This window comes from Pseudomyrmex gracilis, unplaced genomic scaffold (assembly GCF_002006095.1).
Source record: "Pseudomyrmex gracilis isolate BER0280 unplaced genomic scaffold, ASM200609v1 scaffold_120, whole genome shotgun sequence".
NCBI classification, from domain to species: domain Eukaryota; kingdom Metazoa; phylum Arthropoda; class Insecta; order Hymenoptera; family Formicidae; genus Pseudomyrmex; species Pseudomyrmex gracilis.
The window spans coordinates 307225-325612 of NW_018020704.1; the positions used below are offsets into that span (position 1 = coordinate 307225).

Below are 18388 nucleotides of genomic sequence, written 5' to 3' on the forward strand. Positions count from 1 at the left end.
TATACACAAAGCAGTCTCGTTAACGAACTTCCATATTTTCGATTTGGATTTGTGCTCCACTAAAATCAATCAGGACTCAATTATAATCGGATCACGTTTTTTTGTATCATATATAACGCACATCAACCAAAACTTCAATCAATTTCGGGTAACAAATAGAAGATAGTGGTAACAAATGCTGTATATTAACAAATTGTACTTTTTGCCCCGTCATTAGAGAAAGAAATTGCACTGCTAAAAAGTTTGCATCTCCGTAAGACAAACGTTTATCTTCTTTTTTTTTTTCTTTCTCTTTGCTGTGCTTCGAAAAAAAAAAGACCAGCTATATAAAAGTGGAGGATCAGACGAATGGCGTTCGCTCGGCGAAGCGTTATAATTTCTCGATTTACACGCGCGCGTGATCGCGCGTCTATACATACACGGTTTCACTGTCGTCGCATCGAGATACGTGAGTGTGTGTGTAAAAGTCGATACGCGTCGGTGGCAGCGGGCGTGTAATATGCGCCGAGAGGAGAACATCCCCCCCCTCGTACCGTCGAATAGACGAGGAGGAAGAAGAGTCCTCCTCCTTCGGAAATTCGGTAAATGTAATCCGGCGTGTGTCGCAACCTCCTTGATTTTTTTTTTTTTTTTTTTTTTTCAGAGCTCTCTCCTCTTCTCCATTTTCTCTCGGTTCTCTTCTAGAAATCCAAAATATTCCTCTGGCCGTTTTAGGCAAACGGCACGTGTATATGCGTGTGTAAGTTAGACGAGAGGGTATGAGACGGGTGAAGAGGAGTATGTATATTTTTATATACGTAAACATACATACGTACACGGGAGTACCTGTGCATATGTATATACGTACATGCTCTAGCTGCCTACAAAATTAGTACAATAGTACATTACAAACTCATACCATTTCTTTCTCTTTACCTCGTTCCTCTTTAATATCGACATCATTTGCAAACAGCTTAGATATATCTTTTTATGTATATATATTATATAATAGTATCATCTAGTTGGTTTTGTTGTTGTTGTTGTTCTGCGTACTCTTCTTCCATTTTTTTCTCGTCGTAATTATTATATATAATAATTTATATATAAGTACATCTTTAGAACAATTAAATTTGTGTGTTTCGAATCGCGTCTTTTTTTTCTTAGTGAGTTCTCGATTATCCAAAGAGACTTTTTAGTTTTCCGATATCTCATACGGAATAGCAAAGTTGCTTTGCGAGCGCTCACATAAATCTTAGAGCGTCTCTTGCTTTACGTTATCTGAATTATAAAGATCTCGTCATCATATTTGAATAACATCGTAAACTATGTACAACTTGGTTTTTTACACCGAGGAAAAAACTATTTTGAAAAAGAAAAGTTTGTTCAAGAAAACTACTCATTTGGTTGATGCTAATAACGTATTTATTTCAAGTATTTAAAATGCCTTATTTTTATTATTTTTTTTAAATTGAAGTATTATACGTTTAAGAGTGTATATAATTTCGAACATTGTGTTTTAATTTAATTTATATTTTAAATTTTACAAAATACTTGCTAAAATCGCAATTTTAATTAGAAAAAACTCTAATTGTTTAGTTTAAAAAAAATGATATATTTTAATTAACGAATGATACTATATGCTTTATGGAAGCAGTATTCAAACACGTATAAAATGTATCAGATATAAAATAATGTAATATGCATATTTATTTAAAATTAAATGCTTTTGAATAACAAATGCTTTAATAAACGATTACTCCCAACAAAAGCAAGAGCAATATTTTTCTCTCATTCAAGGAAATAAATGTACTTGATTTAAAACAACTTTTTTCTTAGTCTAGATAACTCTGGCGTATCAATATATAAAAGAGAAATATATTATCGTGTTACATATTGCTCATTATCAACGTTAAATCATTTAAGTAATATCAAATGTAAATAAAATACTATTATCAGTTCAATTGAATTGAAAAATTCATTGTGTGTCGATTTTATAAAATATCACTTTCCGCCGCGTGTGACAAAACAAAACATATTTCTTTCAGAATATTCAAACAAAAGAGAAGTCTTTCGGTAGAAAAGATTTTTCGAGTATAATAAAAGAGACGGTGAAGCCGGCAAAACACTTATTGCGTAAATACAAGAGATGCCCCCGCATGTATGGTGGTTATCGAGCAAACTTGCTTGCCGCGGAGATATCTTTTCCGCTCCGATTGTTTTTTTTTTTTTTTTTTTTGCACGCTTCCTTCTGACTTTGTTGCGTCAACATCGTGATACACCCGCTTCGAAGTGGGTGGATATCACGATGAATTTGACGATCAAACGAAATAGAAATTTCATCCCTCCTATAAACCCATTGTATAATCCACCACCGTGAACTTACGAACTCTCTCATACTTCATAATTTAAGCATACAAACGCGCGTGTGTACATACATTTACGTAAGCTAATTTAGACACACTTGTTAAAAGGCCAGATCCTTTTCTTGACTTCGCTCGATTATTTCCGCGAAAAAATTTCCAAATTCACTTGTCGAAATATATATCTCGGTTGATTTTTTTATTTCAATAATATAGTGACGTTTGCGATCTTTATAAAATACGAGATTACATTACGATAAGATATTCGCGTTGCACAATGTAATAAACGTCACGTTAGAAAAACTCTAGAAAGAAAAGAAAAAACAGTACAAAAGCAAGCGTACACACCGGTATATTTTGTTTTTTTTTTACGTATATATGTAATATATGTATAAGTGTATATGCAATCTCTGGTGTTATCAGGAACAGATAAACGATTATACACGTCTCTCTCTGTCTTTTTTTTCTTTTTATTATTCTTATAGTCATCGACCTCCGCTTTGGAATAACCCAAATCCTCGATATCGAAGTGTGTATATATATATATATATATATACACATATATATATATATATATTTTATGTATCGCGCGCGAGTCGGAGAAATGCGTAAGAGAGGGTGTATCGTTACGTGTCGAACCTCCCCGTCGCGGAACGGAGAGAGTTATATATATAGGTATATGAGAAGAAAAAGAAACTTGCTACACTCTTCGGGAATCGAGAAACAAACTGCATTTTGTATATGGCAAAGTGGCGTACGTTTCGCGACCGCGGAATTTTGCCGTCGCGGAATCGCTCGTTGACGAAAAAACGTGTTTTCCAAAAAACGTTTCTTTTCTCTCTTTTTTTTTCTTTTTTTGTCGACGAACCCCTTATAAAAATGATATGATATGCTCGTTGGAAAAATAAATTGTTCATTATAGTTCCCTATACTTTGAATATAGATATATCCGTACACGAGTTCTCTTCGGTACTAGGTGCCTCCGCCGAACGATTCGGTATAATTCTAGATTTATACGCAGGACACAGACAAACACACAGACATATACACACACACATACACACACACACACACGGGAGGTGGGATCCGTTCATTACTTCGCGGCGAGTATATATGCGATATCGAATGCGCAGTCGTCGTGTCACCATTTCGGCGACGAAAGAGAGAGAGAGTGCGAGAGAGAGTTAATGTACCTTGCGATGGGATCATTGCACGTGTGTGACGCGTTTTCCGACGCGAAAGACCATCGACAGGCATTGTGTGTCGCGACTCGTGACAGGTCCGCCGGACGACGACGACGACGCGCGTTCCGCGCGGAAACGTCATCCGGCGGGAGCACGACGGCGTCCGTTGAACGCGTCCAATTCTTAACTCCTAAACAGCCCGTTTTACGATAAACGTCTAAAATACAATCGGAACTTTTCGCAATGGCGCGTGTCGGACGTGGGAACTGAAAAAGCGCGCGGCGAATGTAAACAAGTTTACACGATAGAAAAGGCTCTGTTGGTGCCTCGCACGCGCGTGAAAATTCAATCGGAAAATCGCCGTGGTTTTCATGCGTTATTGCAAAAAGTTCTTTGATATAACAATACACAGAGCAGTGCCCGTCGACGTCGACGGGACGACTGACGAAAAAACGCGGTATGAGAGAGATTTGCTATTAAAATATACATACGAGCAGAGAATTCAACACGTGTGTACTACTGCTGCTTAAAAGGCACGTAAAAATCAGTTTTCTCTGTGAAAAGAGCAATTGCACAATATGACGCGTCTTGCGTGTTGGGAAAATAAACGAGAGAAGCATGCTCGATGGCTCCTCCAGCCGCTGCGCATTACTTTAGAATAATCATCTCCTCGAGACGAGACTCTCACCACAGAATAATGAATGGACGCTTGCATATATATATGTGTGTGTATGTATAGAACACGTGCGTGTCGCGCGCACATAAACAGCGTTTTACGATACCCACCGTTAGTCGTTGAACACTTGTAGGAAAATTACAAATTTTTTTTTTTTTTAATTTTCGAAAAAAACCGCGCGAAAGAGAAATTCACGTGTCAAGCCGCGATTCTTCACGTGTCAAATAATTTTGCAATTAATTAGACATGAATATTTATATCAGACAAAAATTACGTAACATATGAAGCAAACCGGCTCGCGCGTAGACTCTTGTCAAATATTTGGTTTCCTTCGAAGTGTTCGTTAAAAAAGACACTTTTCTCTCTGTACGGTCGGTACGCCTCTTCTAAAGGCGGCCGCTTTTCGCATGCGCGCGCGCGCACACACATATACGGATATGATGCTATGCCGATTACTTTAACGTTGAAGCGCTATCATAGGATGCGTGGCAAGTCCTTACTACTGTGTGTTTTTTTCTTCTTTTTTTCTTTTTTTTTCTTTAATCTTCTTGCAGATCAATCAGGAAGGAACATTGTGCAAAAACCGATCGAGAAGGCGTATGTAACGTATGTATTTAAACTTAAAAAGTAAAACTGGAAACTCTCGGGCAAGTATCGTTTTATGGCCCAGGCTCAGCCCGTTTCGCGTGTGCTTTACACCGAAGCGAGTGGTTTTGACTTCATATTCTTACCAAGCGCGTTCTGCCGCCGTGTTCACGTTTTTTTTACCTCGCGTATCTCGCGTATCGCGCGAGCGAGCGCTTTTTTTTTGATCAAAATACGAAAGACACAATTATTGCAAATTACATTCATGAGATCAAATGTATGCGGGCCTTATGTAAAAGAGTTTAGAGAATGAGGAAGAATATAGAGTCGGCTCAGCGCTGTTTCTTCATTAAAAACTACGCTACCGGGCCGTCCTGTCTATTTTATTACTAATAATAATAATAATAATAATAAAATAACGAAAACAACTATCGGTAAAAGTAGCTGGATATAGTCGTAGCGTTAGTACGAGTATAATAATAAAATAGCAATAATCCGTAGGATAGAGTAAAAAGGAGGAAAGATATAGGAGTATAAAAAAAAGTCCCCTTGTCCTACTATACTGCTCTACCAATGATGAGTCAAGAATATAAATTAATTAACTGCCGTTAAATATCCCCATCGAAAAAGAATATTCTCGGCGGAGCTTAAGTATCTCTTGCGTGTATCTCCGATTCTACCAAACATCAGCGACGTGTGTTTTTCGTAGGTAGAAAGAGTTTTAACTATTCGATAAAGCGTCCCGCACTCTTACAGATATTTTTTTTTTCTTTTTTAACCTGGCGCTTAAGACGAGTACCAACTGAATGCCGTTTTTTTTATTTTTAATTACACCGACGACGTCTGTTTGAAGAAGGGGACGGATATAATAGACGATAACGCTCTCGCGTATGCAATTATAGGGATTAAGAATCGTTTTTAGAGAGAATCGATCGAGCGGTATGCGGAGCAGCTTAGAACGTTAAATCTTTTTTTTTTTTTTTTTTTTTTCTATTCTAGATTCTGAAAATTCAAAAGTGTAGTAGTAAATATCCTAATTTTTTAACGACGCGTCGTGATATCTGATGCACGAGGAACAAACCTTCGAGAAATATCGAACAAAACGCGTTCAACACGAGAAATTTTATCCGATAGATAATTATCCGATATTTTTTATTCTCGCGAAGTGAAATCTGCCAATAGCGCGAACCGTTTCGCGTGAAGAATCTTCTTAGCGGAAATACTTCCGAAACACGTTCAAGCGTATTCGGATGTACGATTTTGCGAAAAGAAGCGGCACGCGACCAGTACTCCTCTCAATGCCACGCGAAGAAAGGGGGATGTGTGAATGCTCAGTGTGAATATAGGTAGTGTGATTTAAACGTCACGATGATCCCACTCCAAATCGTGCGGCGAGTTGTGACGGCGGTGTCGGCCGTTGCTGAGTTCGCAGTCGTTTTCACAGTCGGAGCTGTCGAGGTCATCGTCCCGGAACGAACCGTCCTCGGAGTCGGAGCTGCCGGAGTCGTCTACATCTTCGTCCCGTTGGCTCTGGTGGTGCTGATCGTGCTCCGTCAACCTGTCCATTGGGTTTACGGTGATGGCAAGAGCCGAGTCGTCCCAAGCCATCTCCGTTTCGGCGGCGAGTTCGTCGCCGGCGGATCGTCGTCGCTTGGCCGCTCCACGAACTCGTGCGGCGCCTACCACTGCCATCAGCAGCAGGAAGCCGATACAGGCTGCGGCGACAATGGTCACGGCGTGGCTGCCGCTAGCGCCGCCGACGGTTCTGCTGCCTTCACGAAGCGCGGCCGTTGCGTATTCCTCCATCAGATCGGCGTGATGCGGCGAGAGCTGCGCGTGACCCGGTGCCGGCTCGACGATCTTGGCAATGGGTGGTTCCCCGGGCGTTGTATGAGGCAGAACGGTCGTCTTTTCTTTGGGATGAATAACGGCCAACGTTTGCACGTACTCGTTGCTGGCGAAACGTCCGCTCAGCTCGGAACAAGTGAGCTTGAAGACACGATCAAGATAATAAGCCGGTTTACGGTTCGTGTACATGATGAGACGAATGAGTTGCTGGTAATTGTAAGGCGAATCCGCACCCGAGAGAACGACACCGTCGCGGTCGACGCGGGCGGCGATGTCGTGGAATGAGAGCAAAGCGTCACCAGGTAATCCAAGACTCTCATGATCGGGATTGAGGCTCGGATAAACGCTGACGGCGCAGGCGTCCAGTCGGGCAGCCGATCCTGCGGTGACGCGCGCGTCCGGGAACACGCGAACTCCCAGCCGGAAATCTGCGTATTCTCTGGCTACATAGCCAGTACCGTTAACAGTAATACCTGGTCGAGGAGGAGGCAATACAGTGACGTAAGATTGCACGGTCGGTATCGGAAGAGGTGTGTCCTCGCTGCCCTCGCAGACAATCGTCGTGTCGAGACGGAAATTACGACGACCAGGTGTTGGGAAACGCCGAGAATTCGAATAGCCGATGCGACGTAGCAGAGTCTCGACGTTCGTACGATTGTCGCCGTCGATGCGCACTTCCGTTAAGTCGGAGTTGGTCAACAATTGAGTACCCGGTTGCAATAGGTCCATCGGCGGCACGTGGATGCCTTCTTGGCAACGTCGCAGACACGAGAGCACTTCCGGTTTCTCGTTACGACCGACCAGGACGGATAAACCGGCGAGATAGCCGCGGAAGTGATGTTTGGTCTTGTTTTCGGATCCCTGCCAGCAAGCGCCCACTACGAGAGTAGTGTTGACGCCTTTGGCAGGATGTAGAGGCCAGTCGTCAATGACTTCGGGATTTTTCTCATCGGCGCGCCATTCTTCACCGTCGATGTACAGGCCGACGCGTGGGAAATCCACCTGGATCGCGTAATGATGCCACTTGTCGTCGCACACCTGGCCGATCTTCCAACGCCACTCGGCAGCGCGGAAGATATTGGGATCGCCCTCGGAGAAGTCGCGTCGCAACAGCAAAATCAATCTGCAGTTCCTTATGAACAGGGCGTAATGGTGCCTATTCATCTCTGTAATTGAAACGGCGCGACGTTAGTTGCACCTTTCGCGACATCGCCCGCGCGTAATAAAGTGTAGAGAGACGCGCGCGCGATGGGCGTTAAAGCGCGAGGAGGATAAAATTTCATGAAAGGCGACAGAAAGGATGGGACACACGAAAGGACGAGAGAGAGATAGAAAGAGAACGTTTATAACGGAGGATTACACGTTGCTCGTTGGAGACCGGTTCGGTATTTAGAAAGATTTGTATTTCCGAGCGGCTGGATAGGTCGGATATTTGAGTTTAACTCTTCGCGCGAGAGGCGAGCGAATGCGAGCGACGACCTATATAAGCCGCGCGCGCGACCTGATTTCTTGCCAAAATTCATTCTGCGCAAGGATTAAGCCGCTTTGTTCGAAACTTCACTATAATACCCCGGCGTTTCCGTGAAGTGAACGTGTATATTTTAACGCTCGAACGCTCGCACTCTCGGCGCGATAATGTATTCCGCTAACAACACACAGTCGGCGAACGTCGTTTGATATCAGTACGAGCGCTTATCAGCTTGTCTAAAATGATTATTATCTTTTCAAGATATAAAGGGAAATGGCAATTACAAAGTTTTAGCCCTCTCTCCTCCGTTTTCTTGCCGTATAAAACCAATTAGGATAATTGCAACAGAGTGGTAAACGTCAAGAATAACGTAGTTGACTTGAATAGAGTTAGTTAGTTTTCATGATTTCCGTGCTGGTTTGGTCACATTGACAAAAGTAATCGCAAAATTTATGACTTTTCAACGGAATTATTCAGACAATCTTTCCTGAAAAGTTTTCTTGTAGATCATATAAAACATAAAAAGAAAGTAATAAATAATACGTAAAAATATGATTCTATCTCACTCAAAGAAATAATTATATCTTTCTTCTTCAAACTCTCTACGTTGTTTCATTATTTACAAAACAAACAAAAAATAAAAAAAATAAAAAAACATTTTCTACAGTCGCCAAACTAATAAACTTGAATTGTACATAAAAACTTACTGTGATCGTCGGCAGCGCACAGGATGTGCTCTTTGATATGCGGATCTTGTCGCGGACGCGGTCGGTGTTTCACCCAGACGCCGATGGTAAACTTCTGCGCTAAACTGTGTTCGAGTACATCGTTCGGCACGATAGCGGCCGAATCCACTCCGTCGAACTCGAAAATCTCATCCGCTTCTCTACCTTCGTCCCTCGATAAGGACGCCGTCCAGGAGGTCGTAGGTCCAGGTGTAGGCAGCAGATCCACGCTATCTCGCGAAGCGCCGCACAACTTTCGCTGACTGCGAACCCCGTAAGTGTCGCGGTCGCAACCTTTGCCGATGTGGTCGGTCGCCAGAGTCAAGGTGGCGCGCACGTTGCGCAAGATGCAGGGCGCGTCGCAAAGATCAAGTCTCGCCGACGGAAGAAGAGGTTGCGCCCCAACTCCAGCGGCGTAGTCGACCCTCTCGGGAATGCCTCGCCAACCGGGGGCGCACACGCGGTTCACCTTGACCGTCACCATCGCCGGCGCGGATTGCTTCATGCCGCAGTCATAGGCGACCACGCTGAGGATGTAGTTGTGCGATCGCTCGTAGTCAAGCGGCTCGGTATTGCGAATCGCACCCTCATTGTCGATGATGAATGGCTGATCGGCAGTGAGAATCTCGTATTTGCACACGTCGCCAAATTTCGGCGTGCAGTCCCGGTCGGACGCCTCGACGCGCACCACCTCCTCGTAAAGGCGACCCTCGTCCACGGTGCTGACGTAGGCCGGTTGCAGGAACTGCGGCGCGTACTCGTTGACGTCAACCACAGTAATATGAACCGTGGCGCTGGAATTGAAATTGAAGTATGCATACACACATGTGCACATCAAGGTCTCTCACTATTTCTCTTCTCGGGGCGATGTGTGTGTGAGAGAGAGAGACAGAGAGAGAGAGAGATATGTAGATATGCGCGCCGCGTGACAAGACTTAGAGAATGTCGGATTCTCCGGATTCCTGCGTGTTTCTCCATTTACGTGCACTCGCAATTAATACTGTCCTTATTTTGTTGGATTTGCTAAAAATACGCGAATCTGTTTATTTTTGATAAGCCGTAAAGAGAAGTTTAAAATCGAAGCGTTGTAAATATATACATACATATATATATATATATTTAAACGCGTCGTCGGACCATCACGGATTTAAAGGATTTATATTTGCAGCCATCAAGAAGATTATTTTGACTATTTTCAGGACGAATTACAGCCGAGGATTTGCGCTCAATCCGCAATGGATTTAAACGAGCTTATTTCCAGTTATAAAGCTTGCTTTAATAACTTCCACGTCAAATGGAATAATTAGCTGCTTTTTGCTGCTCATAGATATATTATCTCCGTAATGAATCTAAACGATTTTTGTAAGTAATGGGAATTTGCACACACCGCAGTCACTCTCTCTTTCTCTCTCTCTATCTCCCGTGTCTATATAACGTACAAAGCGTTGTTGGCGCACACGTGCTGATACAAGAAACATTTTAACAGTTGACATAACACGCGTATGCATTATTCCGCGCACGCCTGTTGAAGACGAAATCTAAAAAAGAATCACGATCGAGCAAATACTGTCGATATACTTAATGTAAAACATTTATATGACAGCGTCCGTTCTGGAGCGGGAAATTTAATATGTGGCGTATAACGGAAAAGTCAATAAAGCAATACCGCAGAGACCGTATACGTATCGGGCGCAAACGATTGAATTTCGACTCGGAATTGTTTCGTTGCCGAAAACAGGCGTTGAAACAACCGGCCAGTTCGAGTTACACACGCGCGGAATCTATTCGCGTTTGAAATATTAGACACGGCGAAATCAAACGATGCGACGCGCGTTGAAAATCCGGCGAACACTGCATCGTCGTGCAGTGTTGTACAGCGGTAAATATACTCGAGAGTCGCGATCGGCTCTCTCTTCCGCGGTAATGGCGCGATAATACACTGGGCTTGTGTATGAATATCCTAATTAGAAATTACGACGTGCATTATCGGCGAGACTACGGTGCTCAGCCACGCGATACGTCGGCCGATCGATATCGCCGCTGTAATTCCACTGCCGGCCATCGTATTAAGTAAGTAAAATTTCGTTGTTACGTGACTTCTATCATATGAAAAATTCACCGTGAAATCTTTTATATCAAAGCACATCGTGCCGCACGTATATACGAGGATGTTTCACTATTGATCTGCCATTCGTTGGCGGCGATTCGGCGAGGTGAGAGACAGAGAGAGAGAGAGAGAGAGAGAGAGAAGAGAGAGAAAGAAATTCCGAGAGACGAGTTTGAAAACAGGCGAACGTCGTATCTACTATACTAGATTTTCACAGTATAAATTATCTCTCCAATTGGCTTATCCTAATTTTGTCCAGGATAACGAAAAATTTATTGTGTCCGTTATCTAATGGTACCGACATTATGTTCCTGACACGCAAAATTAACATTCCACTTTATGTTCCACGATTCCATTTGTAAATTAAACTTGTATTTGTCCTCGTGTAATGCAAATTATTATATAATTATTATATAATCTAAATTATTAAAAGACATAAAATATAATATATTTTTATACGTCTCTCTACATAAAAATTTTCATCATTTTCTCTAAACCAGAATTTATCCGTTTTTTTTTTTTTTTTTTTTTTTGACGCTTTCAATTTTATTCTCTCTTCTTTACGTTAAAATTTCTTACGAAGAAAAATTTCCTTTTCTTCGATTTATATCTTATTAAATCTTATCATTGCGATAGTGCTTTTTTTTTCTAAAGAATGCACATTTATCGGGAACCGAAGATTGAGAGCGAACGGACGCGAGGGAATAGGCGGCGGTAGTTATCGCTTCTAGAGAGACGGGCGTGAAATCGCGCAGTCTGGTAATGAGAAAATTTGTACGCTCGATGCCGGAAGTTATTTCCTCATTTAGTCAATACACGTCGCGCGCGAACAGTAGCGTGCGCGCGATGCGCCAACGCGAGCCAGAAAAATTGGTATTGTACTGGCGCGACGCGCGATCCGATGACCCACATTTAGAGATGACTTATTACGACTTTAACTGCAGATAAACACAGGATAAAGACGACGCGTTTTCGATGTAATTCAGTGATGTAATTCATACGAGTGTCTTGTCGCTCGTTAGCGGTTTTTCCGAAATTAACAAACGTTATACTGTGTGTCATCACAGTATTAAATATATAATTAGAAATGTGTATAATCAAACATAAAGTAACGCCGTAACAGACACAGACACGGTGAAATGAAATATTTAAATCCTTCGAGAAATGTAAATGAATCCGTCGCCGTCTCGGCAGCGCCTGTTATCTCAACACCTTTTTCAGCAGAAGTTTCCTTCCAGTTATCTAAGTACGCAGTAAAAAAAAAAAAAAAGATAACCGTGCGCTCTGTATGAAGAGAGGCGCGACGAGGTGCAAGTGTAAATTTTTAGCTAGCTTATCTGAGTGCCGAGGGCATCATACGATACGGAACTTTTTTACTTACTAAAGCAGTCGCGTGCTGTGTGAACCGGGACTTGACTCTCGCAATTATAAACTTAGGTATAGTTCTCTTCCCGTATCGTGTCCATTCCGCTCTACTTTCGTTAAGTTTATCCTTATCTCGGAGAGTTTCTCCGAATAAACGCGCTTCCTGCATTACGCGGCAAATGGGAAACACGTAATAAAAATTCACGCGACTGTCTGTCGCATGAAGGTGACGACAGAGGATGTTGATGATCCAATGAATTAATATACGTAAGAAGAAGTGAAGAGAGGGGCGAACGCGAGAACTTACTTCTCGGATTGCGCCCCGTTGCAACCGACCGCGGCGATGTCGAACTTGTAATTACGGCGTTTCTCGCAATTCAAGACTCGGAACGCTCGCAGCTCGGCCATCCCCTTTTCCTTCAGAACGATTTCGAACGGCGCCTCGCCGTGATGCTTGTTTGCGATGCGGAAGGAGCAAACTTTCGTTCCCAGGGCGCGGATCTGCGGTGTGACCTCGACCAGAGTTTCGTTCTCCTTGACCAGGCCATGATATCCGCTCTCGAGGCTCTCCAAATCCAGTCGTGGCGCTGCGAACATATACGTGATATGACTAATCAACACCTCTGCGAGAGCCGACGTCTTCCTGTTTTACGTGGAGACGTGCGGAAGTGGAAGAAAAAGACCGCGCGCGCGCGCGAGCTCAGTTTTCAGTTTCGCCATTTCTACGACGAAGTCTGACGGCAACCAAAGCTCCTCACGTTTCTCGCGGGAGCTTACAGTTAGTTTTTCACTTCGTTTTGTTTTGTTTTTGTTTTTTTTTTTTTTTCCAACGAAGATGGATGCTCCGATTTCGCCAACTTTATCTCGAGAGACGAATAGCGCGTCCACGGTGAATCTACTCGTCCCTCGGTTTTAAAACGCACGGGGGCGAAGAGGAGAGATCGAAATCGGTATTGAAGCCAATTCGCGCACGAATCTACATAAGCGTTATGGGCATAAGCATATCATATTCCGGTCAATAAAACCCTCGAAGCGCGCAATGCGTTACGTTCATGCCGAGAGCTCTGCAATGAAATTCATGCTATGAGTTTCATTGGCGGAGACGCTTCTGCGCGCTGTGTTTATGTCGTTATGTAAATTCGTGTGCTTTTCTCGAGCGGTGTGGATTTCAGATTTTGTGCTCCCATTTTTAACGAGGCGTTAAAAATTAATTGATCAATTTAACGTTGGTTGCGGAAAATTTCGTTTAACATGTGTCGGCGCGCAAATAAAAGTCGGCGAAATCTACCATCGCATGTGTAACACAAGAGAACTTTTTAATTAAGCGGCGCGAGCAATATTCGGCGCGCGGTTTTCAGCAGCGAGGAGGGGAAGAATTTGAAGTTTCGGTGAAAATGGGTTAAGTGAAACAAAAGGGGCAGCAGCTCGTTAACTCGTTGTCAACTTTCTTCAACATACGGATAATGAGAAAAGCGTTAAACAACTGTAGCGTAGGGATATGGAGGAGAGAGAAAAACGTTTGTGTTCTCGTTTGCATCTGTAACGGTGGCTCATAATTATGCTGTTAATTACTGACGCTGGCAGTTTGAGCTAGTAGTCAACAACTAATATCCGTGTTTCCTTCATGTAAGCTTCTTGACACAACACTGTGACCTAGAACTTCCCCAGGACCATATATGTATATAAGAGCTTCTGCGAACGAGAGAAGTTGATTTTGAACAAAAATGTACACAAGTTCGGAAAACTCAGAGAGTGAGAGAGAGAGAGAGAGAGAAAAGTTTTTTCCGAGTACTAGTTTTATAAATAAGTAAAAATGGAACAAAAACTTAGCTAATTAGACCGACCAGTATAATTTTGAGATTTTATTCGCGAGATTACAAGGTTTTTTTCAACCGTTCACTTCCTCATTTTAAAACGAAATTTTAGTTTTAAACGTTAAATTATTAGAGCGAATTGTGAATATTAAAAAATACTATAATATTTTTCGAGTAATATAATTCACTTTTTTCGAGAAAGATTTGTTTCAAAAATTGTTACACGTCGGATTTGATATACTTCATACAAAAGGAATTCCACGGAGATTCTTGAAGCGAAAATTGGGCAGTGTGTGAAAATTTGATTTGCAACAATTTGCTTCCCGTTCTAAACCGGTGAATTTATTTCGCTAGCACCAGATTTCCATATTTTCGCGACTATATAATTCGGATGTTAATGCGAGCATATTTTAAATGAACAACGAGTAATTATTTATGAGCGGCCGCTTTTGATCGTGAAGTGGGAGTCAATTATGAAACGTATGCATAATATGGTTTTCGATTATCTCGCAATTATCATCACAAGAGACGTCAAAGCTGACATTTTGCTGCCGCCTATAAAATATAATCACTTACATATGTATATTTGCGACTTCTTATGATTATATCCCGCTAATACGTTTGTATACCGCGCAAGTATTTGTATAGTCAATATATAAGGATAATTTTCGTGTCTCAGCAACATCACAAATAACACTACTTAAAAGTGAAGTTTCTAAGAATGCAATCGATTTATTATTCGCCCGTACGAAACAATTTGCAAGAAAAACATTACAAGATACATCTCCCTTTCTTAACACGTCAAAATTTAATTTTTTATTATACTAATAATAATAATAATAATAATAATGTAAGATATTACTGAATTTGAAAAAAAGCTTATTACAAATGGCACCGTTTTAATTAAACCACTCGCGCGGGTCTTCTTCAAACTTGGTCGTCTCATTAGAATTATTCAGTTCGATCGGCGGAGACATCTAATTTCAGCATCCGATAATTACCGTCGCAATCGTTAATTAACTGTGCGAAATATACTTTGACGTATACGGCGTTATCGTACCGGAATATCGGAGCTGACGTTGCCTGAAATGCATTCAATTATCGCGACATGCAACCGCGGGATGAGCAATAAAGAGAGAGAAGATGTATATATATACATATATATATATATATGTATATATATATCGCTAGTTTTTGGGGGAAAAAGCTCGGAAATATTATGAAACACAATATCGCTGTGTGTATATCGTCGATGACGGGAAGCGGTCCTTCTAATCTTAGTCAAAGAGAGAGAGAAAAAAAATTTTCCGGGGTAATTAACTCGGCCCTACGCCGAGGCATCCAAATATTTTTAACGCGGTAACACGATATCCTCCTCTCTTCTCTCGGCGATGGGACGCGCCGAGAATATTAGATTCACATCACTTCACTTTCGTCAGCCCTTGCCCGAAATCAGTCTAATTTTACCCCGGTTTCCTCCCGAATGTGATTCACACGTTAGTTTGTTATTCCGACGAGAGCATGACTAACACCGTCATTCGGTGAACGATCGTAATCGAGCCCCGGATAATTGACTGAGGGGACCCTCTTTCTCTCTCTCTCCCTCTTTGCGCGAAAAGTGCATTTAATTAAGCAGATAAAACCGCGTAAGGCTTCTTAAATATCATCGTGCACGCGTGTACGGTGATGTAAAAAATTCAAAGTATTATTTTTAAAAGCGCAACGATAATTCTGTACACATCTTTCTCAATAACGTAACGCGAACGTTTTGATCGAAAGCAAACGGGAATATAAAAGATCTAAATTGTTAACCGACGAAACGTATATATATCGCGCAAAGTGCATTGTCACGTACTGTAATACAAAGCCGTGATGTCCGCGTGTAATATAAAACGATCGATGCGGTGATTCTTCATCTGGATATTATTCCGTTCGTTTATCAACGCGCACTCTGTTTGGTCTATCATCGCACGTATTAACGTCATCCATCTTTTTGTTTATATCAGGTGCGAGTCTCCCGAGACTGCAGAAAAACCCCGCAGAGCCGACCTCTCTGCCAGATGCGACGCGAAAAGAGAACTACGTTACACAGACGAGCGAAGGAAGATAAAAGAAAAAAAAAAAAAAAAACAAGGCGGAGAGTGCCGCGTATTTCTCCCAATGGCGAGCGAAACCTCGGTGTGTCGCATCGAGACGCATCAGCATTTCGAAAATTTTATCGCCGTGTCGTTCGCTCGCGCAAACGCGCGAATAAATTTCGCCGGAGTTTTGCATAACTCAGCTATTTTCGGCGTTCGGTGAATTTTGTTTTACATTAACAAGAAACAAGTGTGAGAAATTTTTAGATTTTAATGAACATGTTTGCGCGCAACACTGCGCAAAACAATTAATTAACCATTTAGGACACATATTTCAAAAATATATTGCGTTACTACATCTATACACAAATTATGAAGAATGTAAATGCAAACATCAAAATTAACAATATGCCGGTCAATTGATTCCTCACAGAGTAAAAGTAATTTTGCAAATAACATGTTTCACATTTTGTTGCTCGTCCACTGTGCACACAAGACTTAAAAGAACGAATTGATTTCGATGGAAATGCGGAAGACCCGAAAGATGTCAAGGACTCCGCTCCGAATTTGTCCGTCGTCCACGACACCTTTTTTATTACGTCACGCGTCGGCTATGTAAAACCTGTCAGGGGACTCGATATCAACAAAACCGAATGCGGTCTCGACCCGGGAGTGCGGTAGATTCCCCCCGACAGATTTCTTTCTCTCTCCCCGTGACTCTTCTCCCGTGATCTCTCGTGGCCGATTTCTCGTATTTTCGAGACCCGTGAGCGAAAGAGGAACAAAAAAGAAATCACCCAACAAGCGGAGGGTTAATAGCCGTCTTTCTTTTCTCGCCCGTTTTCACGCGACGGCAGCATATCGACCGGGTGGGCGCAGTGCAACGCTTAACTCGTCGTCGTTGTCGTTGTCGCGCGACAACGCGAAATACAACGAGAGACGTATCTACTAGAGAGCGAGAGAGCGAGAGAGCGAGAGAGAGAGAGAGAGAGCGAAAAAAAGAGAGAAAAAAAAGAGAAAGATAAAGAGAGCCCATCACGCACGCACGATGAAGAAACGAAAATCGCCATAACAGTTTCGGCGGGCCGCAGGTGCGATCCGTCCGTTGCACCTGCGAAACCGCCGCGGCGCCACGACGTCGTCGTCCCCGAAGAGAACCGTCGGCGGACGCGCATATGCGATGCGGTGCGTGTTAACGCGCTCTCCGCGTCGCGCTTACGTTCAGGTAAGCCAGGAGAATGAATGTAGGGCACGTTGACGCGAGGAAAAGAAACGAGAGAAAGGGACGGCGAGTCACACCGCGACTCACCTCCATGATCGTTGCCGAAGGAGCTCGACGGTGTCGACTCGAAAGGCGACCCGATGCTCGCGTGGGTGAGTCCGACACACAGCAAGCCCAGCAAGCCGCAGAGCATCGTTGTCGCTCGCGGTAGCATATTTCCTCGACAGCGAATCCTCCCGTCGCCCGTCGCCGTCGTTCTCCTTCTCGTTGTCGTTTTCGTCGTCGGCGTCGTCGTCACGAAACGTATCGTAATCTGACTATCCGCGCGGCGTGACTTACGCACCTTTACTACGCGTCCTTTGCGTTTATCACACTCTCGCGAGTCTCTCCAGCGGCGGTATCTCACTCGCGCGCGCACTCTCGGAGAACACTAACGCTTTTTAAAGGAGCATCGCTGCCTAACTGCACGGTGGGACGGACTTCTGTCGTGCGCGCTCTCGCTCGTTCACACACCGCACACACAATCGCGGAGTCAATATTTGAGCGGAATATCGATTTGCCGAGAGAGAGACGCCAGTGCCGTTTCTCGTCGCGATGCCCCGGAGCGGCGCTGACTGCCACCTTAAACCCCGTTCGCACGGTTTTTCCCGAACACGGAAATAAAACGACGTTTCGTTCGCGCTCTGCGCAGTCTCTGGATCGAATATCAAACGCATTGCCACGGATTTTTCTAGAATTACTTGACCGATTCTTATAGGCGACAAATTTTAACAAGCGCGACGTGGAACGGAAAGTGGTAACTTTAAATCTCATTTACAGTTAAACTCTCGGCCGGAGCAGCCGCCATTTTTAAATCGTTTATGCGCGACGCGCGTGGATTTAAAAAACAAACTATGTATATGCATAAAGTATTGCTTAAAAAATTCACACATGGTAAAAATTCATTTATTTATTGAGAAAACTAAATACTCTTTATT

The 18388-nt window shown here is 42.9% G+C and overlaps 1 protein-coding gene across 1 annotated transcript; it reads right to left on the reverse strand.

Annotated features, from left to right (window-relative positions):
- Positions 1–2179: 2179 nt before the first annotated feature.
- LOC109856489 (calsyntenin-1) lies at positions 2180–17972 on the reverse strand. Its single transcript, XM_020431818.1, has 4 exons — positions 17499–17972; positions 12605–12884; positions 8808–9619; positions 2180–7798 (listed from the first exon to the last, which is right to left on the reverse strand). The coding sequence occupies exons 1-4, from the start codon at positions 17623–17625 to the stop codon at positions 6141–6143; spliced, it is 2877 nt and encodes a 958-aa protein (XP_020287407.1). The 5' UTR covers positions 17626–17972; the 3' UTR covers positions 2180–6140.
- Positions 17973–18388: the final 416 nt, after the last annotated feature.